We start from the raw sequence: 24,588 nt of genomic DNA on the forward strand, positions 1-24,588 counted from the left end.
GAACAGAGCCTTCAGTTTGTTTTGCAAAATCATTTAGAGATGAATGGCCATTATAAGCAAATTGACTATCACTTTAATAGACTATAATAAAAAGAGAAATTCAGCAGGTGCTTTCCAAGGAGTATTACAAAAGCCTGGAGTGAATGACTTTGGATATATATGTTATCTGTCAGCATTGTATATGTTGATGACTCAGAAGATTAAAATTAAAATTATTGTTTAAAGAATAAAAGTGATAAGCAGGTAACTGTCATATAAAAAATGTCACGCAATATAAACTTGATGGGATCCCACAATTGCCTATGTGATTTGAAGCATCATTCTGATATAGAGATTTTTGTCTGAAATACAGTTGTCCCTCTCTCTCTCAGATGATGGTTTCACAGTTTCTTTGGTTGGACTAGAACTTCTGGACTCAAGTATTCCTCCTTATTTGGTCCCCCAAATAGCTAAGATGTGATAGCGCATGCCAATATGTGTCCTTCCCCTGTCAAAATAGAGATTTTAAGCCATTATACAAGTATATCAAAGCTTGATGTTTTAAGATAGTTAAAGGACATTCTATAAATCAGATTTCTGTATTATTGCAGTACAGGATGAATATCACTTATTAGGTGTGTCGGGACTAGAAGTGTTCTGAATTTCAGAACAATTTTTCATATTTTAGAATATTTACATGTAATAATGAGATATCTTGGATATATGAACTAAGCTTAAACTCAAAAGTCCATTTATCATTCCTCTACAGTTTATAATCATAGTCTGAAAGTAATTTTATTCAATACTTTAGTGCACGTGTACTTTGACCACAGTCCATCTCAGGTGTGAAATTGTCGGGATGGTGGCTGTTATTTCATCTGAACTGAAGCAAGGGTCCTTTGACTCAAGAGGCTAAAGAGATTTCCTAGGCTTAGGAAGCTGACTGACTTAGAAGATTCATGAGCCCCCTACCCCAGGCTAAACCAGCAGTAAACAATTGTGGGTGGGGAAGAGGCTGTCCAAGGAAGTGACTGAAAGTTGAGGGAGCTCCAGAGTGACTTTTGTGTGTTGTTACCCATGTTGGTGAAGGCTTTTCAGTGATGTGCTACCTTTGTGTCCCCCTTGCTCTTCTCAGTAAACCCAATAAACTGATTGGTCAAGCTACATTTTGGGCAGAATTGTTTCTTTGGCTAACTTGGACTGAATAAGTATTTGTTAACATCTCTCCTGGAAAAGTCACAAGACAATGACACTCTAGAAAGCTTTGAATTTTGGAGCATTTTTGATTTCACATGTTTTGTGCAGAAATGCACAGCATAGAGAAACAGTTAAAAACTATTATGTGACTGTTTTTCTCTCATATCCATATTATCACTCAAATGTGTCTAATTATAGATGTTAGGACACAGATCATCCAGGTACATTTCATCACAGCTAGAGCTAGCACAAACAGGCCACACCCATCTGCTGCCTTTCTCCTATTCACAGATAAGTCTTCCCTGCCCTGGGAACAGGCAACGAAATCTTAAATAGTGAAGGGATACAAACAGGAGAATTAATCAGAGCCATATCACATGCTAACTAGTCCCACAGCTTTTCCATAGCCCCTTATCCAGGATAATTCTTGGGCCTACTGAAACCCATCTCAGCAAGAAATACAAGAAAACAGTGTCTCTATTTCTAGTTAGGAAATGTCAGCTGATCTTGGACCCATTTCCTACTCCCTGTTTCCTCACAAGGAACCTCAAAAGTACATGTTCAACTCTCCCTAGCATGGGCTGAAGCTTTCCTACAGAACTGTTGCTTTATTGGCTTTGATTGGAGTAGGAAACTCTTAAGTCTAGTTAGCTAGATGTTTACTATGAATGACTACTATATAGTCATATACACTCTGCAATGTTTCTGTAATAAAAACTATTTAGACACATGTTTATGTAAAATAAGTCACTGCAATGGGACACTAGTATCCGTGAACTCTGAAGATTTTTCAAGCTTCAAAACTTCTCAAAGTTAACTGAGTGAAATATTAAAATATTTTATGATTATCCTATATCATGGGGCACAAAAACAGAATTCAAAAAATTGCACAGTGAAAGAGCTTTCTTGTTTAAATGTAGTATTACACAGGAATTAAGTGTCTTTTGCAATGTACAGATAAAGCAAAATAAAAGAATTCAAAGAATCATAATGAAATAATATTTGGAGGCCGAGATAGGAGATAGGAGAATCACTGAGTTTGAGGTCAGCCTGGGACTACTGAGTGAGTTCCAGATCAGCCTGGACTCCAATAAGATCCTATCTAAAATAAAGCAAAAAAAAATATAATAATACAAGTATTAATACACATGAATTAAATATCTTTTGGAATGTACCAATAAAGAAATGATAGAATTCAAAGAATATCATAATAAATAAATTTCTTATTTAAAACTAGTAATATATAGAAATTAAATAAATGTTATTTGAAATGCACAGATAAAGCAAAATAAAAATAAATTTGATGCTTATTCATCTTTAGCACAATTGTTCCTTCTATATTTTAAAGTTTAGATATTGATGTTTTAATGTCTAGGAATTTAAATAAAAGTTTAAATTTCCTGGGGCTGGAGGGATGGCTCAGTGGTTAATGGGTTTGCCTATGAAGCCTAAGGGCCTAGGTTTGGTTCCCCAGTACCCATGTAAGCCAAATGCACAGAGTGGCACATGCATTGGGGGTTCATTTGCAGTGACTGGAGGCCCTTGTGTGCCCATTCTTTCTTTCTATCTGCCTCTTCCTTTTTCTTTCTCAAATAAAGAATAAAATATAAAAAAAAATAAATTTCTTGATATTAAATAATGAATGTCTCCCAGAATCCCTTCTCTAAGGTTTAACATAAAGTGGCAACATTTGCAAAGGAAAAAAAAAAAGTGGTGAGAAGTTTAGACTTGATGAGTAGAGTTAATAATCACATAACTTCCAGTAGTTTATCACCCTAAGTTCTGCCTTCCTATGGTAGGGTCTCTGTAGGCAGTGACCTCAGAGACTAAATCATTTCCCAAAAGTTCTACCTTTTTAAGCTTCTGCTTATCAATTTTTTTAAAAAATCCACCCATAAGCAGTCCTTCACAAGCACTTTCCCTTACTCTTCCCACAACTATCTCTTACTCCAAATTAGATGCTTAAGCCAAATATAATGAAAACAAAGTCTTATGTAAATTAGCCCAAGAATAAGTCTATGCTGTCATAAAGTACTGCTCCTCAGACTTTAATGCACACATGAAGCATGTGAAGATCCTGCAGGCCTGGTTGGAGGCCCTGATGGTGCTGTAGATTGGATACAGAGACATCACTTTCAATAGCAAAGTTTCAAAGCAGAGTAACATTTGTTTTCCTAAAATGTGCATTGTAATATTCCATAGATTGGTCTACATGTCTCATGTTAGCTGAAATTTGACAGTTTGCCACACATACACCAAAAATACCCTGAAAGTTTTACTATTGTGATATTTAATAACCACGGCAAAACTGCAATATGCATTACCTGGTTTAATATTAAAAAATATGTTGAATCATAACTGATAGATGATGTCTGTATATTTTGATATTATTGATGAGTGTATATTAGTAGTACAATTTCTAACATGAGCTACTAATTTTAATGACACTCAATCATATTTATGTGTTTTCTCCCTAAAATCACACTCTCATGTTACTTCTTATTCCAAATTCATTAAGCACATATTGTTTAATTGTCTGGAAAATAGATGCTCAGGACATTGTATTTACTGTTTATTTTACCACTGACAGGCACATATATTTTATCCTTTATAATCCACAGACAGAAAAAAGGGTTTTTTATTCACAAAAGGAAAAGTTATATAACAGTTAGACTCATGGTTTTAAAGTTAAGTACAGAAAATACATGTTTAACTGGTTTATAGTAAATTACAATATAGTTTAATAGTTATAGAAATGCCAGCCTATATGTATATTTTCCCAGAATTGTGTTTCTTAAGCAATATATAGTTATTAATTATCTGACTAATTTTAAAATGAGCCTCTCATAGATTTTAGTTATTAACCACTCATGCTGTTTAAGGTATGAGCTTCAGAAGTCACATCAAGATGTCATGCTAACCTTCAAGACTGTGGCTGTGACCACTGTCAGGTGACATCTGGTCCAAGGGTGTTTCCTTTCCTTTTTTCTCTGAATCTTTTCCAGAATCGTCTGACTGGCTCCCAAGATGACTCTTAAATGTTGGTGAACAGAGACTTCGCTCAATTTCCACATCCTGTTAGAAGACATTAAAGGGATATGTTTTAAAAGCTATCAGTGGGAAACAGATGTGGTTTTCAGGGGTTTAGAAGGCAGAAGTGAAAGAGGGAGGGTGTTTCCATCATGAGTGATGTTTTCCAATTTGCTTTGGGGAAAATTTTGATAACTTTGCCAAGAACTGCAAACACACATCTGATGCTTAGTTTACTTCTCTGCCACTGGTTCCACTTCCAAATTAGCTTTTCTTTTATGTATGTGTTTTCCCTACTCATAAAGCAGAAATAAGGGTCACAGTACAACATAATATATGTTAATAAATGCAACTTAGTAGGCCTGAGAAATGTCAATGAGGGACTTTCAGAAAATAGCAATATATCAAAATTATATGATAAAGACAGAAGGAAATGAGTTTTTTTTAATGTCTTGCTCACTCTATAATGATAATCTTAGCAATTATAAAACTCCCAAATTACAAACACATTCAACTACCATATAGTGAATACAGTTTGTCAGTTCATAAAGATCATGAAATTACTTCTTTGAGGTAGTAATCAAAAGGGTGGAGATAAAAGCTTCCCAAAGAATAAGATAAAATATTTAATATATACACTCTAACATCTTGGAATTTTTTTATACTGAAGTGATGTAAAACAAATCAAGCCAATTGTACTAACTAATATGAACAGAAATGATAGAAAACAGTATACAAGCAAAGACAGTTTGAAAAGCAAATATATAACTGTGCACCAAGTAATACATTGAAAATAATTTAATAACTAGTTTTTGAATTTTTAATTAGAACCTATATTTTCTAAACAATAGCCCTTTGAAAGTGATATGATTGCTTTTTAATTTTAACAAGTTGGCCTTAAAGGATCAAGTGGAGGAACACCTAAAACATTTCTCAAGTAGATAAATTTTCTGGGTCAATTCTATGGTTAAAATGAAAGTCTGTTGGAAAATAATGCCTTAACATGTTTTCTTAATTCATATCTATTTTTATGTGCACATGAACTATGCAATATATGTATGTTCACTAACATTGGCTTAATCAACTCATTCTTTAAAAATATTTTATTTATTTTCACACAGAAGTGAGATGATGATGATGAGAAAGAGAGAAAGAGAGAGACAGAGAGAGAAAGAGAGGTTAATATGGGCACACCAGGGCCACTGCAAACAAACTCCAGATGCATACTTTGTGTATCTGGCTATATGTAGGCCCTGGGAAATTTAACCTGGGTCTTCAGCCTTGGCAAGCCAACATCTTAACCCACTGAGCCATCTATCTATCTCTGTTTCATTCTTGAATACTTCCAAAATATATACTTCTTCATTGCCAAACTCTTTAATAGAACTAATAAATTACAGAATAGGTCAGAAAAACATATTTCCATTTTTTTCCATAGTGTTGCTTTTAATATCTGGATTTTTATCCACTGCCCAAACTCCAAATGTCACTAAAATGTATTGAGACATAATTCTCAATACACATGGGCATGGGATCCCCAGTTAGGGAATTGATAGACAATTTCCCCATCTCTTCTACTACCCTGCTGCTGGCACAAGAATTTTGGGGTGTTCTTGAGAATAATGGAGACATATCTGACTTCTCAGTAGGCTATGACTCAGGAGCAAAGGCACTGGGCACTCATTGCTGGTCACAGAAAGCTTCCATTGCATCAGGGACCTTTTTACTGCCTTGTCTTATTTATTCAACAAATCTAATTCACAAACCATAGGTAGATGAAGTGTAGATTTTAGAAGAAGTTTAACAGAGCTTGTTATAAGGGATGGACTCTTGTCTGTATGGACAGGAGAGGGTCTCCAGGGACGAGGAAAACTCATCAGGTGACTTCAATAAGGGCATTGATGGGAAGTGACATAGCTTTACAATGTGCCAAGGACCAGATTCACAGGTTATTATGTGACAAAGACCAATTTCATGGTCTCCAGGGGAAAAAGACCAGGTTTCTGTAAAATGGGGCAATCTTTGCAGAAATCTTAAGTAGAGATCAGAGTTTCCATCATCTGCAGAGGATGTAAGATTAATATAGTTTTTTTTTTTTTTTTTTTTTTTTTTTCCTAGCAGGTGTAACTTTCCAGGGTAGAAAGACATACGGGAAAAAAAAAAAAATTCAAGTTCTTGTAGATGTAATCATATTTCCCATGTTTAGTCAAGGAATAAAAGCCATTCACTTTGTGTTGAATTAATTGAATGCCTAGCCAACTTCTTTCTCCTATTGTTGCCATGGTCAGAAACTGTAATGCTATATATGCAATATGTCCTCTGCTTTTGTTTAAGCATTTTAATCCAAATGCTATCCATGGCAAAAATAAAGAGAAATGAGAACACATAAAAATGAGATTGTTCTGTTTTTATCTTACAGATGGTGGAGAATAACGGGAAGAGCATGGATACATCAGTATATCAAGAATAGATAGTCAATTGCCTATGATGAGATGGGTTACATCCACCCAGAAATCCTGACAGTGGATGCAGTGAGAAGAGTACTACTCTCATGGCTAGTCTGAAAACCAGTCCCACAGAGATGGCAACAGACACTGTGGTCACTCAAAGCTTATCAAAAGAGAGATCCTGAGGCTATAGAGAACTCAACACTAAATCATATATCTAACTTGCCTGCTGAGGTTTAGGGAACACTGAGAAAGAAGGGCAGAAAGATTGTTAAGAGCTTCAGGGTCGGTGAGAAAAGACTGAGGCACAGTCTCTCCCCCATACATAATGCATGCAGAATCTTGTGAAAATGATTTGGTGAAATGTTATAAAAGTATTTTAGCCAGTGAAAAAATGACCTTTAGTACATTGTTACTGTCAATCCATCAATTTGAAATCCATATACTCCTAAAGTTTGTCACATACTGAGGTGGTAAAACACAGCACAAATAAATATTTAATGCACATGTGAATGTGGCAGACCTGTTCCCAAGCCATGATTGTCATACCTATATTATTTAGAATTAAACTCTTCTCACCATGGTCAGAGGTAAAATGTATCTTAGAAGAGATTGCCTTCAGGTATTTCTGAGCAAAGCAGTGATTTTGTTAAATCTCCTTTAATTTGGTTTTTGTACTGCACTCTACAAGTGGTTTGCTTTGGGTAAAAATCCACTAGCTTAGATGAATGCTGAAAACATCAGTTTAGAAAGATAAATATAACACTCCACAATGAAGAACTTACATCTAAGCTCATTCATGGCTACTAAGAAACTATGTGGTCTATATGAAATCAATTAACATTTCAGAGACTAGGTTGTAAACACCTCAAGTTCAATAACCAACTATTTGTAATTACATTTTATTTGAAGTAAAAAATAAATATCATCTCCTTTTTTGGTTTCCAGTCTAGCTAAAGTGAAATCATAAGCATATAAGTCAACACACACACACACACACACACACACACATACACACACCTATCTACAGGTACATAAACTAACATCTGTAATTTACCCTTGTGAAGAAGATACACACACACACACACACACACACACACACAGACACACACTTAACTATCTACAGAAACACAAAAAAATAAGAAAATTACCCTAGTGAACACATGCACACACACACACACACACTCACACACACACACACAAATACACAGAGAGACAAACTCAATTTTCTAAAAGCATAAAGGCTGACATAAAAGAGTTATCTTAGTGAGGAAGCCATATAAAGCTCTCCTGAGACAATTAGCTAAAGATAATCTTTGAAGAATATTTGAGGGCTGGAGAGATGGCTTAGCAGTTAAGGCATCTGAAGGGTAAAGAATAAGGTTCAATTCCCCAGAACCCACCTAAGCCAGATACACAAAGTGGTATATTTGTCTGGATTTTGTTTGCAGTGGCTGAAGGTCCTGGCCTACTCATTCTCTATATCTGCCCAGTCTCTCTTCAGTAAATAAATAAACTATTTTAAACAAAGAACAATTGAAGCTTAACTAGGCGATGAGCTTTCCAGGTTAGGAAAAAAAAAATACAAATGTTTTGAGATGGGAGAAAGCACAATGGACAGACATGTGGTTGCAGGAAGCCTAAATGAGAATTGTTGCTAATTGACCTGCAGAACAGACCAGGTCATGAATAGTTTGAGTTCCACATTAGGTGTTATGCTATAGCTGAATGGAAGTGTGTGTGTGTGTGTGTGTGTGTGTGTGTGTGTGTGTGTAGGCATGCATGTGTGTTCATGTGCACATGTTTGTTCATGAGCACATATGACAAAATCAAGTTTGTAGAGTACAAAACCCAGTTTCTGTCTTCAGCCAGATTTCTCAGTCGTGTCACTGTTGACATTATGAATAAACTAAATTTTCTTTTTTTGGTTTTTCTAGGAGGTAGGGGTCTCACTCTGGTCCAGGATGACCTGGAATTAATTATGCAACTTTGTAGTCTCAGGGTGGCCTCGAATTCATGGCAATCCTCCCACCTATGCCTCCAGAGTTCTGGGATTAAAGGCATGTGCCACCACACCCAGCTTTATGGATGAGATAATTCTTTGTCAAAGGGGTCCTATTTTGTGTGCTGTAGGATGTTAGGTAGAATCTTAGTTTCTCTTCACTTGATCCCCAGAGTACCTGCCTCCAACACTCCAGCTACTGCAAGTTTAGTGTGTTTAGATGTAATGGGATCTCCCATAAGAGGTTTCTCACCTCTGACAGGAAACAATACTGCAGAATAAGGTATGTTGGAAAAACATCAAAATATACATGGAAGACTAGTTAGGGTGCTTACTATGGCAGTACATGTAGTTGCCATAGTACTTACTGGAATGAGTCCAGGACCTTCCAAAGGAAACTGACATGTATAAATGTTGCAATAGCCAAGAGCGGGATCAAACCAGATGTCCATCACTAGATGAATAGATACCTAAATTGTGGTTATCTACATGATGGAATTCTACATATCAGTAAGGAAAAATGACACAATGAAATTTGAAGAAAAATGGTCGGGCCTGGAACAGCTTATTCTCAGAGAACTCACCCAATCACAGAAAGATAATTGCTGCATAGTTTCACTCATCTACAGCTCCTAACCTGAATCTACCCAAGTCACCGACATACCTACCAAGCATCTCAAGGACCCGACAATAGGGAGGGTGGGGAAGGAGGGGAGAGTAAGGAAAGGAGGGGGGTAAACAAAACTGGACCCAAAAAGCAATGGTACCATAAAACTCTACATTTTAACAGACAGACCAAATGGATCAACCTCCACCAGGCCATTAGAGGGAATACCAGATTCAGAAGGCCCTGAGAGGGTATGACAAAAACTGTTCATTATCTCCTCCTATTTCTCTCTCTCTCTCTCCCTCTCCCTCCCTCCCTCCCTCTACCTCCCTCTTCTCTCTCATCTCTCTATCACTGTGTCAAAAACAGGTAATAATGGATAAGGTGGCAATATCTTGTATAGTAAGTAAATCAACTTTATTAAATCTAAAGTTTAGAGATACAGAAAGGACACACTAGTGTAATGGAAAAGAGAAGAAACAATGAGCTAGAAGATCAGGAATCACAACAATTGCTAGGATATAGGTAGAGAGGTATAAGAATTATAGCTTAAGTTCTAAATAGTCTAATTTAGATGAACTATGAAACAGATATTGAATCTCATCCCCAAACCAGTCACTAAATCCAAGAGGCAGGGCTAGTCTTAGGTTGTCTTTGGGCTACCCACAAGAAGCAAGATGATGGACATAGACTGTAGAGGAATAAATGCCTGACACACTCTCACTTTGCAGGCAACATCCCCATGGATGAAAGTCATGAAATTCACCCCCAAAACATAAAATCCTCTGTTTTTCCCAATGTGCACCAATTTATAATAGCAAAGCAAAGCTTTTTTTGTTCTTTTTTTTTTTATTAGTTTTGTATTCAGAAAATACAGGCAGGTTGGTACCATTATTAGGCTCATCCATGACCTACCCCCTCCCCATTGGCCCCTCCTTGTTGAGGTATATGGGTCGTGCATTTTGGGGTTAGCCCACAGTTATTGGTACGATAAATGTCTCTGCATATCATGACCCAACATGTGGCTCTGACATTCTTTCTGCCCCCTCTTCCACAAAATAATCCCTGAGCCATGTTGGAATCATTTTTGGTCTGCTTCAGTGATCAGGTGTTGGGGGCCTCTGGGGCTCTGGCTCTCTGATTTGGTAGGAGTCAATTTTTCTCTGTGTTGGTCTCCTTCCCCCTTGTGTTGGTATCTGGTTCATCAGGAAAACAGCACCCTTGCTTGTTTTGTCAATTTTCCTTAGTTTCAGCTGGGGCCCTTTTGAGGTATGATGGGGTGGCTCTCTCCTTAGAATCTGCATATATCTGAAAAAGAGAAGCAGATTCTCCAAGGGACAGTAAATTAGCACCAGGACAAATGAGAAAACCCTTACTTTTTTTTATAGGGGGTTTAATAGGTGTAGGCCCTCTTGTACCCCATGAATGCTGGTAGCTTGATATTGGAGAGTGGGCTTATGTTTGGATATAGTTCTAACTTGTTTCCCAGCTCCATCTGTGGGTCCCATACCACTGAGGGGATCAGTTAGCCAAATCAAGAGCAGTTGGTCCCCCCCATGGCTGTGTGCCACTATTGCACTTGTGTGGACATCACAACAGGTTATTTGTTGCTAAGTAGCTTAGACCATGAGTTGTTTAGTCAGATATTGGTCATTTCCCCCCAGTCGCCCATATAGCACCTTCTGGCACTAGACACGCTGACTGTCTAGGGACTGACTCTCTGCTGGCTTCCAGCCATGCCTTTCCATTTTACATGTCAGCTGCATATGGTGTCTTCAGCAATAGGGTCTTACCACTAACCTTTGGTGGGTCATCAAGTACTCTGAGAGAAATATGTCATTCTTTTAGGAAACCATGTAGGATTCTCTGATAAAAAGCTCATTGTGGATGATAGCCCCATGCTGGTGCTGGGAGTTACAGGTCAGTGTCCACTAATTAAATGAGGAAAAAGATAACTAATATACAAGAGTTAGAGAGATGAGAGGGAGAGGGAGAGGGAGGAAGGGAATATGTAGAAGATTTAGGTTAGACTTGATCCTACTCTCTCCAGTGTCTTGTGGTTCAGCTGTTTCCTGTAAGGTCCTAGTGAAGGTTCAGCCATTTGGTCTGCCTTTTAGGAAGTAGAATTTTATGTTACTATTGCTGTTTGAGTCTATATTAGTGTTTCCCACCCCTTCAATGCCCTCCCCTTCCTCCCTATCCATCCTAGTGTCTATTCCATGAGATACTTTCTGGGTATGTAAGGTATCTTGGGTAGATTCAGGTTAGGTGTTGTATATGAGTGAGACTATGTGGTGATTTTTTTTTTTTTTTTTTTTTTTTGTGATTGGGCAAGTTTACTGAGAATGATCTGTTCCAGGTTCAACCATTTTTCCTCAAATTTCTTTGTGTCATTTTTTTATTACTGCTGTATAGAATTCCATTGTGTAGACACACCACATCTTAGTTATCCATTCTTCTAGTGATGGACAACTGGATTGATTCCAGCTCTTAGGTATTACGAATTGAGCAGCTACACACATGGTTGAGCAAATCTCTCTGGCCTGTGGTTTGAAGGTTTTAGGGTAGATGCCCAGTAAAGGAATAACTGGGTCTGTTGGTATCTCATATTTAGCCTTTTCAGGTGTCTCCATATTGCTTTCCAAAGTGGTTGTACCATCCTACATTCCCACCAACAATGGATGAGTGTTACTAATTTTCCACATCCTCAACAGCATTTATTTTCTTTTTTTTTTTTTTTTTTTTTTTTTGATGTTTGCTATCCTTATTGGGGTAAGGTGAAGTCTCATACTTGTTTTAACTTGCATTTCTCTAATGACTAGATATTAATCCTCTATCAGATATATAGCTGGCAAAGACATTTTTCCCATTCTGTAGGTTGCCTCTTTGCTTTTATCACTGTGTCCTTTGCAGTGCAAAATCTTTGTAATTTCATGAGGTCCCAGTGATTAAACTGTGGTTTTATTGCCTGAGCAATTGGGGTTGTATTCAGAAAGTCTTTGCCAAGACCAATATGTTCAAGGGTTTCCCCTACTCTTTCCTCTAGCAGTTCTTTATTTCATTAAATTGGTGTCCTGCATCTTCTTTGATTCCTTTGATTTCCTCTTTGATTTCTTCTTTGATTCTTTTGATTTGTTCTTTGACCTCTTTGAACATATTTATAATCATTCTTTTGAACTCTTTCTCAGACATTTCCTTTAACTCGTACTCACTGGAGGACATTTCTGATGCATTAATACTTTTAGGTGGATTTATATTGTCTTGCTTTTTAGTGTTTCTTGTGTTATAATGTATATATTTTTTCCATCTTGGATTAAGTTAATGCTTGGATTTTCTAGCTTGCTGGGTATTCCAATTGATTTGATGTGATATATTTTCAGGGTAGGAGCTTAAGGTGTTGGGTGTGGCTCTCAAGACTCTCAGAGTATCTACAAAGGTGTTCCTAGGGGTTGAGTTTCCCTGCTATGGGAGTATTCCAGCAGGCTAAGTGGAATAAAATACAGGTAGATTCTAAAATTTAACTAAACACTGTACACATTCAATCAAAAACAGCACCGCGTATTTATGCAAGAGTAGTTATTATAACAACCAGATCCTCTATCAACAAAGAGGTTAAGATTTCTGGTGTGTTGAGGGATCCAAGTCAGCTTGTGACCAAGTGAGACCCTTCCCTCATGCAATCCCAGTTACCTTGGATGATTTTGGTCTCAGTCAATTTGCTACCTGGGTCGTCGGGCTGCTGTTCTGATTTCTGGAGCTGTGCTCTGGCTTTTCCTGTGGGGCAAACCGAGCCTGGCAAGTGTGGCCCTGCAGATCAGCACCCCTGCTGCTGAAACTGCTGCTGCTAAAGCTGCCACTGCTGGGTCTGTAGCCACTGCTGCTGAAGCTGCTGCTGGGCCCACCGCTGCTGCTGCCTCTGCTGCTGCTGCTATAGCTGCCACTGCTGGAGCCATTGCTGCTGCTGAAACTGTTGCTGCTGAGTCCACTGCCACTGCCACTGAAGCTGCTGCTGCGGGATCTGCCACTGCTGCTGCTCCTGGTTCTGCTGCTGCTGGGTCTGATGCTGCTGCCGCTACTGGATCTGCTACTGCTGGGGCCATGGTTACCGGTGCCAGAGTGACTGATGTTGCTGCCGAACTCTGCTCTTGCTTGGGTCCTGCTGTCGGCTCAAGTTGGCATGGCATGGTTGCGGGACTGCTGCTCTGTTCACTGGAGCTGGACTCAGGTGGTGGGGGGAGGGGAGGGAGCCACAGCTACTATGTTCTCTTGCTATTCCAAGTGTTCTTCTACCTAGTGGTCTGCTCCTCTGTTGCTCACTGCTGCTCTCCCTTCATGTTTCCTGAGTTGTGGAGAGTGCTGGTGTGAGGGGAAGCTCCCCGCACCTCGCTTTTCTGGTGGCTGGAGCCGAGCCTGGAAGCTTTCTGGTGTGCTGCTGCCGCTGCGGTTGGCTGAGCTGCCGGGGCCACTTTTGCCAGCCTGTGAGGGCTCTGGATGCTCTGGATCTCTTCTACTTCTCCGCTGCTGCTTCAATTTCCTATACACCTCAGTTTTTAGTAAAAGTGTGTATTTTGCTGAGTTTTTTTGCTCTTTTTTCCCCCTAGGCTGCTTTGGTGTGGTACCTACACTACCATCTTAACCGGAAGTCATGAACACTTTCTTAAGTGTGTGTTTGCCATTTGTATTTCTTCCTCTGTGAACTACCTGTTCAGCTCTTTGCCCCATTTTGTGAGTGGGGTGTTTGACTTTTTACTGTTTAGAATTTTGAGTTCTTTGTAGATTCTAGATATTAGGCCTCTAACAGTTGGATACCCTGCAAACATTTTCTCCCATTCTGTGGGTAATCTATTGGCTTTGCTTATTGTATGCTTGTCTGTAAAGAAACTCTTCAGCTTCATGTGATCCCATTAGTTGAGTGACTGTTTAAGATCGTGAGCTGCTGAGGTTTTGTTCAGGAAGTCTTTTTCTATTTCTAAATCATGGAAAATACTTCTTAAATTTTCTTCCAGTAGTAGTCGAGTTTCTGGTCTTATTGAGGTCTTTGATCCATTTGGATTCGAGTGTAGTGAATAGTGAAATGTGTGGATCAAGTTTCAGTTTCCTGCATGTTGTTATCCAGTTTGTCCAGCACAATTTGTTGAAGATGCTGTCTTTTTCCCAGCCTATATTGTTTGGGCCTTTGTCAAACATCAAATAGCTATAGTTGCTTAACCCAAAATCCTGGTCCTCAAGTCTATTCCATGGGTCTATACTCCTGTTTTTATGCCAGTATCATGCTGTTTTTATTACTATGGCTTTGTAATATAGCATTAGATCAGGTATGGTGATGCCTCCAGAGGTATTTCTTCTGCTGAGGATATTTTTAGATATGTTATGCCTTCTGTCGTTCCATATGAAATTCGAGATCATGTTTTCTATCTCTGTGAAGAACACTGTAGGTAGTTTAATTGGAATTGCAATAAATCTGTATTTTGCCTTAGGATTGTCATCTTCACAATGTTAATTCTGCCTATCCAGGAGCATGGGAGGTCTTTCCACTTTCTCAAGTCCTCCTCAATTTCTTTTTTGAGTGTTTTTATGTTTCTGTTGTATTGATGTTTCGCTTACTTGGTTAATGTTATTCCAAGGTATTTTATTTTATTTTTTGTTGCTATTGAAAATGGGACTATGTACCATATTTGTTTCTCTGTATCTTTGTCATTTGCATATAGAAATACTACTGATTTTTGTGCATTTATTTTGTATTCTGCTACTTTTATAGGAGATAATCACCTTCAGGAGTTTGAGTTTGGAGATGGAGTCTCTTGGGTCTCTTACATATACAATCATGTCATCAGCGAATCGAACTAACTTAACTCCTTCCTTTCCAAATTGTATCCCTTTTATTTCCTTCTTCTGTCTTATTGCTTGAGCTAGGACTTCCAGTACTATATTGAAAAGCAGAGGTGAGAGAGGACAACACTGTCTTGTTCCTGATCTTAATGGGAATTCCTCCAGTGTCTCTCCATTAAGTATTATTTGGGCTTTTGGAGGTCTGTATATTGCCTTTATTATGTTAAGATATGAACCAACCATGCCAATTCTGTCCAAAGTTTTGATCATGAAGTGATGTTGTATCTTGTCAAAGGCTTTATGTGGTGTATTACATTGATAGATTTCCGTATGTTGAACCACCCCTCTGTTCCTGGGATGAATCCCACTTGGTCAAGGTGGATAAAGCTTTTGATATGTTGCTGGATTCAGTTTGTGAGGATTTTGTTCAAGATCTTTGCATTTATGTTCATTAGGAAATAGGCTGGTAGTTTTCTTTTCTTGTGGCATCTCTGCCTGGTTTTGGAATTAGGGTGATACTAGCTTCATAAAAGGAGTTGGGTAGCTTTCCCTGTTCTTCAATTGTGTGGCACAGTTTTAGGAAGATTGGTTTTAGGTCTTCCATGAAGGTTTGATAGAATTCAGCTGAGAAGCCATCTGGTCCTGGAGTCTTCTTTTTGGGGAGGTTTTTTATTACTTTTTCAATCTCCATGAGTATGATGGGTTCACTGAGGTGATTAATCTGCTCTGAGTTTAGCTCTGATAGATGGTATGCACCTAGGAATTTATCCATCTCCTCCACATTATCCAGTTTTGTGGAGTAGAGGATTTTGAAATAAGTCCTGATGATTCTCTCAATTTCACTTATGTCTGTTGTGATCTCTCCTTTTTCATTTTGAATTTTGTTAATTTGAAGCTTCCCCTTTTTTTGCTTGATCAAATTGGCCAGGGATTTGTCAATCTTGTTTGTTTTTTCAAAGAACCAGCTCTTTGTTTTGTTAATTGTCTTAATTGTTTCCTTGGTTTCCAACTCATTAATTTCTGCTCTGATGTTAATTATTTCTTTCCTTCTGGAGCTCAATGGATTGGATTTTTCTTGTTTTTCCAGTGCCTTTAGGTGGATGGTTAGGTTATTGATTTGGGATCTTTCTGTCTTTTTGATGAAGGCATTGAGTTCTATGAATTTTCCCCTGATGACCACCTTCATTGTGTCCCATAAGTATGGTATGATGTGTTCTCATTGTCATTCAATTCCAGAAATTTTGCAATTTCATTTTTTATTTCATCCACTATGCATTTATTGTTTAAGTGTGTGCTATTCAGTTTCCAGTTTCTGTTGGGATTCTTGGTGCTTTTTTTTTTTTGTTGATTTCTAGGAACATAGCATTATGATCTGATATCATGCAGGGAATTATGTCGATTTTCCTAAATATGTGGAGGCAGTCTTTGTGACCCAGTGTATGGTCTATTTTAGAGAATGTTCCATGGGCTGCTGAGAAGAATGTGTAGTCTGTGGATTTGGGATGGAAAGTTCTGTAGATGACCATTAGGTCTAAGTGATCTATGGCTTTGTTGAGCTCTCTTACTTCCCTCTTGAGTTTCTGTTTGGATGATCTGTCTATTACTGATAATGGTGTGCTGAAGTCCCCACCTATGATGGTGTTGGTGGTCATTTCTGTTTTATTGTCAAGTAGGTTTTGTTTTATGAACTGTGGTGCCCCTGTGTTTGGTGCATACAGATTTATGATTGTAATATCCTCTTGATGGTCATTCACTTGATAAGTAGGAAGTGGCCTTCTTTGACTTTTTTGATTATTTTTGGTTTGAAGTCTATTTTATCTGATATCAATATAGCTACACTTGCTTGTTTCTTATTCCCATTTGCTTGAAATATTGTTTTCCACACTTTCACCCTGAGGAGGTGTATGTCTTTAGTGGTGAGGTGGGTTTCTTGTAGGCAACAGATTGAGGGGTCTAATTTTTTGATTCATCCTGTTAGCTTGTGTCTCTTCATGGGTGAATTTAGGTCATTAATATTTAGGGTAATGACTGTGAGATTAGATTTGATCCCTGACATATTGTGATGCATGTGTGTTGGTGTTTTCATGGGCTTTGAAGTTTTTTGTGCCTACTCTGACTTTGGTTATTGTGGTCTGCTTCTTGAAGGCATTTGAATTTGATTATTTGTTTCTTCTCTGTGGAGAATTTCCTGAAATACTCTCTGTAGGTTTGGTTTTGTGTTCATATAATTGTAAAGCTGAGTTTTGTCATGGAAACTTTTTCTTTCACCATCTATTATGAGGGATGCTTTTGCCATGTATAGTAATTTGGGTTGGAAGGTATAGGTTCTTAGTCTTCAGAGTGTTTCATTCCAGGCCCTTCTAGGTTTCCATTGAGAAGTCTGAAGTAATTCTGATGGGGTTACCTTTGAAAGTGGTGTGTTTTTCTCTAGCTGTTTTTAGGATATTGTCTTTGGTGTCAATGTTTAGAGTCTTAAATATAATATGTCTTGCAGAGTTTCTCCTTTGGTCCAGTCTGTTTGGAGTCCTGTTGGCTTCTTGTATCTTTATGGGCCTTTCTTTTAAGAGACTTGGGAAGTTTTCTTCAATTATTTTGTTAAATAAGTTATCCATGCCTTTGCTCTGAATTTCTTCTCCTTCTGGTATTCCAGTGATTCTGATATTAGGACGTTTAAGTGTATCCCACAATTCCCTCATGTTTTGTTCACAGGAACTTTTGAACTTATTGAAATTTTTGAACTCTTGAACTGATTCTTCCATCTTGTCTTCCAGATCAGAGTTTCTATCCTCCACTTCGATGACTCTATTCTTAAGAGCCTCTATAGAGTTTTGGACTTGTTCAGTTAAGTTTGCATTTTCTACTACTTTTTTATGTATCATTTCCATCCCTCTGTTAAGCTCCCTTTTCACATCATTTTCTGATTTTCTTGATGATTCTTGAAATTCATCCTTGTATTTCTTTATGTCTTCATTTAGTATGGCTAGCTGATTTTTAAGGCCTTTTGTTCACTCCCCCCTCATATCTCTTAACACTCTTTGAACACCTTTCAGTTTCTTATCTATTTATTCTAGCTTACTGATGGTAGCATGCACACAATTATCAGTCCTTTGTTGCTTTCCTGCAAGTTCTACCAGAAGGTTGGTTAGGGTTGCATTCCTCATAGCTTCAATTTGATGTTCTGTTCCTAATGACTCTTCTATGTTTTGGTTAGATGTATTCATTGTAGGACTGGGTGATGTAACTGGATTTTCTTGCATTTGATTTTTCATGTTATTTCTTTTGTGCTGTGGTCTGCCCATGATAGTGTATGGGCACATAGGTGGGTGGATCAGCCTGGGCTCTAGCGCAATGGGAATCTGAGGCAGCCTGGGGCAGTTGCCAAGCAGCTTGGGCTTTTGCTCCCACTTGCCAAAGCTGCTTATCTACTGCCTGACAGGGGCTCCAAAGTTGCCTGAATTCTCAAGCGGCAATGTGCCAAAGCTGCCTGCATTGGAGCTTGGAGGGGGACTGAGGTACCAAGCACTGAAGCATCCCAAACTCTGGCTGGGCACACTGGGACCTGGAAAAAGTCTGCACTCCTCTGCCACAGGACAATGGAGGATGGAAAGCATGGCAGACAGGTAGGGGATGGCACCTGAGCTGGTGCAAGCAAGAGACACAGTCTGGGCTTGTGTGGCAGTTGCTGTGGAACTGGGCTCGCTGGATGTGCAGTGGCAGGAGAAGTAATGTGGCCAAGTGTGCAGAGTAGCTTATGCTTCTGCATGCACGGATTGATCAGTGCACCATTAGCACGCAATTCATGCGTGATTGGAGAGTGGCGGCAGTGGAGGTGGCACGGTGGGAGTGGCACCAGGTGTGGCAGATATTTGGTGGGAGGGGTGGGCTACCTGCCCTGGAGGCGATCTGTGATTCCCTGTTTTCCCACCCTCTGTGCCCTCCCACTGACAAGAAGACCCAGAAAACCCTTAATGTCTTGCCTTTCTTTCCCCGGGATTTGCAGTGCAGCTAGGTGGTCGCCATCTTGGACGGAAATCTTCAGCTTTTTTATTTTTATTTATTTATTTTTTTTGAGGATGTTGACAAAATATAAGTCTGACCTAATCTGATCTTTGAGGTATACATGATGAACTGGGTTTTCTGAGACATCTTTAAGAAATAACAGCTTGATATATGAAGCTCAAGGCAATTGGTGTTGAAAGAGTCAGGACTCAGCAAGAGGGTGATAAGTGCATCAGTGAGATGCTATTTAGTTACCTAATTAGAGTATGGAAAGTAAGCACAGAAAGGAGCCTCCCAGGCATTTAGGGGACAAAAGAAGATTGGTGAAGGCAGCTGAGAAGGAACACTGAAAGTCAGGGCCACTACCAGGACTTATGGTGCCTATGTATAAAGTGGAAGGAGATTTTTCTCTTTCTGATCTGGTCCCATCTGACAGACAGGATCATGTTACTGTCATCTTCTGGCAGCCATCATAATAAATGTGCAGTTGTACTTCATTTTGAGGTTCACCCTTCTTGCTTAGAGGTGTACTCTAGAGCAGCTCATGACTTGCTCTACTGTATGGCTGCCCCAAGTAGACAGAGAGAGGTGGCAGTCATGATTGATAAAGAAAAAGGACTTTTTAATTGATACAGGGAACTACAGACAACAACAAAGAACTTCTGGATTAGGCAAACTGGAGGAAGCCTAGGAGGAGTGTAAAAGAGGTGAAAGCAACAATGGTATACGTTTCTACCCAGAGGAATTTGGATGACAATAATAGCAACACTAGTTAGAATGGACCAAATATTTGCTATATATTGTGGCTTTATGCACTTTGCATGAGGCATATTCAATACAATCTCTATTTCATTCCTCTGGGAAGGGACTCTTCTCCCTATTTTCTAGAATATGGATAAGCTCAGAGAAGTAGAAATGTCCAGGCACACAAGATGTAGCAGTAGGTGTACACAGGCAGATATTTCGGAGGCTGAGAAATTAATGCTGTAAGTGACTATCCTCTCTCCTGTCTCTAAAGCGAGCTCATGATGAGCTACCCAAGGAGAAACAAAGAGTGGTTTTCCCAGAAATTTTCTTTGGATTCTGAAGGCCCAAGTTCAATGACAATCTCATTCACTTAATAATAAAGTCACCTTGGCTGTCTTATAACATCTCCAGGCATCAGGTTCCTCACCAAAAGAATAAAGACTGCTAATGTTTATTCAATACCGCAAGCTGTCCTATATGCTCAAGTGCTGCTTCACTTTTCTCTCTCCCATCCAAAGTTAAGTCAATATTTCTTATTTAAATCAGGGTAGCTCTTAGGATAGCCTCTCTAGGGAATAGAGCTGCAACCCAGAATCAGAACAGGACCGGGAGTTTTAAATCTTTGGTTGTGGTTGATGTTGCTGTGGCAGGGTCTCACTCTAACTCAGTCCGTCTATAGTTCATTCTAGTGTTCCATACTGGACTCAAACTCAGCAATTCTCCAAGTCTGAGGAATATTGGGATTATGGGGTGATCCACCATGACCAACTGGCCTAGAAAATTTTGTCTCCTACTTCTTGGAAGTAACTGAATGTAAGAAAATTCTCATGAAGTCAGAAGTCCAGGACCTGTGAAGAGGCCATGGGAAATGGGGAATGAGGATTAAGATGGTAAAAAAGGTAAGGAGGGAGGGAGGGAAGATGGGGAGGAGGGAAGGAGAGAGAAACAAGGGGAGAGGTAAAGGAAAGAAAGAGAAAGAAACAGAGACACAGAACATCTCTACCCCAGGCACTTAGGTAGCTTAGTATGTAAATGAAAATCCCTTGCAGTATCTTTCTAGGTCTCTCCACATATTCCTTGTTGCAATGTCCACCTCAGAAGTTGACATCATGCTTTGAGAAGCTCAAACCACTCTGAGAGATCATTTATAGGCACTCCACTTTATAGGCCATACTGATGTTGTAGGAAAGAGGAATATTAACTGGCTGTGGAACGGGTAAGCCATCTTGGGTGATCACTTCTATATAGTCTCCACATATCATTAGACCAACTTAGATGAAATGCCACAAAAGATTCCAGGAAAGTGAAAAACAAATGATATTGAGTCATCTAATTTTAGGATGGCTTAAGGGACAATGAATGAGAAGAACATATTGCCCTCCTGCATTCTATTTTATTTCCCAACTTCTGAGATCCTCAGTTTTCTACCCAGACACAAGAAAACTATAATTTTATAGAACATTGGGCACAAAGTACTGCTTAAGAAATCATAAAGATACTTTTTTGTTTGACTATTACTTTATGTTACATGCTCTGTTCTATATTATGCTTTTGATGAAGTGTGCTTGATAATGCTAAAAAGGAGGATATCTCTGTATTATAGTAAAGAAACTGAAGTTATGAAACTTACATTCATTAAATAACTTGTCTAAGGCCATGTTTAAAGAGTTTTGGACAACTGCAATTTAATTCTAAGCAGATATATTTAATGACTACATTATTATATATTCTGGGAAATTTATCAGTTTCAAAACCTGAAATTATATAGGGTAGAATGGTATGAAACACAAAGCCAGGTAAATGTTCAACTTCTTTAAAAGAAGCTGTTTTATTTCTGCTTATATCTAATTCCTTACACACTGCAGGTGCTTAATAAATATTGAGTTGAAATTTCAATGTCTCATGACATTTCATATTCTCATGGCATCCAAAAACAGAAGCTAGGAACAGATAAATATGATCATTAGTTGAAAGCATCATAATGATTGTTATGTTATTGTGCTGCAAAAGCCATTCCAAGGGAAAAAGAAAGTATATGGCTTATCCCTCAGTCAACCATAAAGTGATAAACATAGAAGTCAGGCTTACTGCTTGGTCTCCGGAAACTTAGCATCAATTTCCAATTTGGCCAATGCTTCCCTGTGTTCCAAAGTGCCATGCTGGCCCATTTAATTGGCTGTTTGCCAAGGGAAAACACTTGTTCTTAAATCCTGTATAAAGTCTCTACTTTTTTACCTATACACACACTTTTGTCCACTCTTCCTTGCACTCAACTTCCATACACAATCATTTTCTAGAAATTATAGCTGTCCTTTCACATTAAGTCCAAGTGTTGTCATTTACTTTAGGAAGCTTTCTCCAAATCATACCTTTTTCTGATTCCCTCTATATTTTTTCAGTATTCTTATATCATTCTACTTTTTACTGTAGACAATTTTAGTCATTCCCCCATCATACTGTCATCTCATAAAAAGTGTGCTTCATTCAACTTTATTGCCCACATAAAAGTCAACCCACTGCCTTTTATTTTTTCTATTTTTTTCTCTTTTTTTTGTCTCATGTAGCCAAGACTAGCCTTAAAGTACTTTAGAATTACCTCAAACTCTTGATTCTCTTTCCCCCACCTTCCTAGTGCTTCGATTACAAGTGTACATTACCACACCTGTTTATGCCATGATGTGGATTAAACTCAGGGCTTCATGTATACTAGGCAAGCACTATACCAACCAAGCCACTTTTCCAACTGTTGTGCTGATATCCTTAAATGTTAAATATGATCAAACTCAATAATTTTATAAATTTAATATTTATATAAAGCATCCAGAAGAAAATACTATCTAGAAATATAAACAAGTGGTGAAGACACATCTTACAGAATGAAAGGATCAAATGAAGAGAGTGGGGTAACACCTTTGGGAAGAGATGAAAACAAACAAACAACAAGCAAAATTCATGTTCCTGTGTATGATTCACCAAAACCTTATTACTAGTACTATAAAAAGGTTTCTGTAGATAGAACTCAGCACCTGCTCTTTCCTAAGCATCCAGGGTAAATGGAAAAACAAACAAACAGATAAACAAAAAATAAATAGATGCTTTGAAGTGATTGTCCATAAACAAGAAGACATGTATTTTTCTCAAGAAGTGTAAAAGTTAGTTCCTATTACTGATCCTTCCAAATTGGACTAAATGTTCAAAAAGAAATTTGTCATGTCAGTAGGGAAGAATATACATTCATATTTGTACAGCTTTGCTTTCAATCTCAGTTATAAAATCAACATCCTCCATGTCACTCCTATGGGTACCTTGTCCCTAGTTCCCTCCTCCTAATCTATTCCTATGTACCAAGTTAGCACATCTACTCACTTTGTTCATTCATCTCCCTTGCCACCATTATGGAACTTTTTTTTTTGTTTTGCCCAAATTCCTAAGATCCAGTATCTCACATACTATCATAATGGCGGCAGGGTCTTTAGACCAGTGATTTAGTTAAGATGAAGCCATTCGGGTGAACAGTTTCACTGGTTTCCTCATAAGAAGAATATAGTATGACTGGCATCTATATCTGTATGTATGTATGTATGTATGTATGTATGTACATATGTATGTATGTACCTATTTCTCTCTCTCTCTCTCTCTCTCTCTCTCTCTCTCTCTCTCTCTCTCTCTCTCTCTCTCATCTATCTGACCTCTTTGTACACAATGAGCGCAAGGCCATGCCTGTGCACAGGTAACTGTATAGAAGCAGATAAAAACTAACTTAGCCAGGCAAGGAGGCAGGTGGGAACAGACACTCACTCCCCTCATGGGCCTCAGAGGAAATAAGCTCTGCCTATAATAGGACCTTGGATTTCTAGACTCCAGAACTGTGAGAAAATAAATATTTGATGATTAATCCACCCAATGTGGTATTCTTTCCTGGCAGCCCTAACAAACTAACATACTTGGGAACTAAGACTTTTGGCTGCTCAATGTACCCAGTCAAGTAAGTTTCTCAGTACTGCACTGTAACCTCTCAGAAGAATTGAACACAACTATGAAAATCTTGCTTTCGCACCTTTTGCATGATGTTTTCTTTCCTCACCGCATTTATTCTGCTTTGGGTAAAAGACTTACATCTGACCCACAGTATGCTGGGCCTGCATTTGGAGACAAGAGAGAGGTGAAAGTGTTCATAGCTATTTTATATTCTCTGTACTGAAGTGATATACATTCTTGAGATACTGATTATTTTTTCAAATATGCTTCCACCACAATTCTGCTGTATTCCAGTCAATTTTATTAAATTTGAACAGACACTCAGGCACTCAGCTGAAATGAATGGAAGCTTATTTTGGCCCTTGGCAAATAGCACATATTAAGGCACAGAATTCTATATGAATACTTTGCATGAAGACCAAAAATGAAAGCAAAACAAATTACACAAATAGCATTGACTCTCAAGGTTTGTCATTCTCTCACTTTCACAGTGCATTTCATAGTGTATTTAATTTCTGTTAAAAAATCATTTCTAAAAAAATATTTCTAGATTCATTATCTAAGCCCATTTTCCACTTTGACTTCAATTGTCTAATGATATAAAGATATCCTAATATTTTATCCCTCTGGTACACTGTCTCTAAACCTCAGATCTGTGCTGAAACTCTTAAGTTTTGTGAAATGTGCTGAGATCTTCAGGAACAAGGCTGCCTCCTTTGGCTTCACTTCTTCCCCTATTCAGCAATATAGTGGGCCAGGAGTGGAGAAGAAAA

The 24,588-nt window shown here is 38.4% G+C and overlaps 1 protein-coding gene across 1 annotated transcript in view; it reads right to left on the bottom strand.

Moving 5' to 3' along the window:
* The window catches only part of Xirp2 (xin actin binding repeat containing 2), a 325,028-nt gene that overhangs the window by 125,650 nt on the left and 174,790 nt on the right, over window positions 1-24,588 (bottom strand). The window contains exon 2 of the mRNA XM_045148374.1: window positions 4,098-4,251. Within this exon, the coding sequence (XP_045004309.1) occupies window positions 4,098-4,251 (154 nt within the window). The remainder of the gene's footprint in view (window positions 1-4,097; window positions 4,252-24,588) is intronic.

Source organism: Jaculus jaculus, chromosome 4 (assembly GCF_020740685.1).
Source record: "Jaculus jaculus isolate mJacJac1 chromosome 4, mJacJac1.mat.Y.cur, whole genome shotgun sequence".
NCBI lineage: Eukaryota > Metazoa > Chordata > Mammalia > Rodentia > Dipodidae > Jaculus > Jaculus jaculus.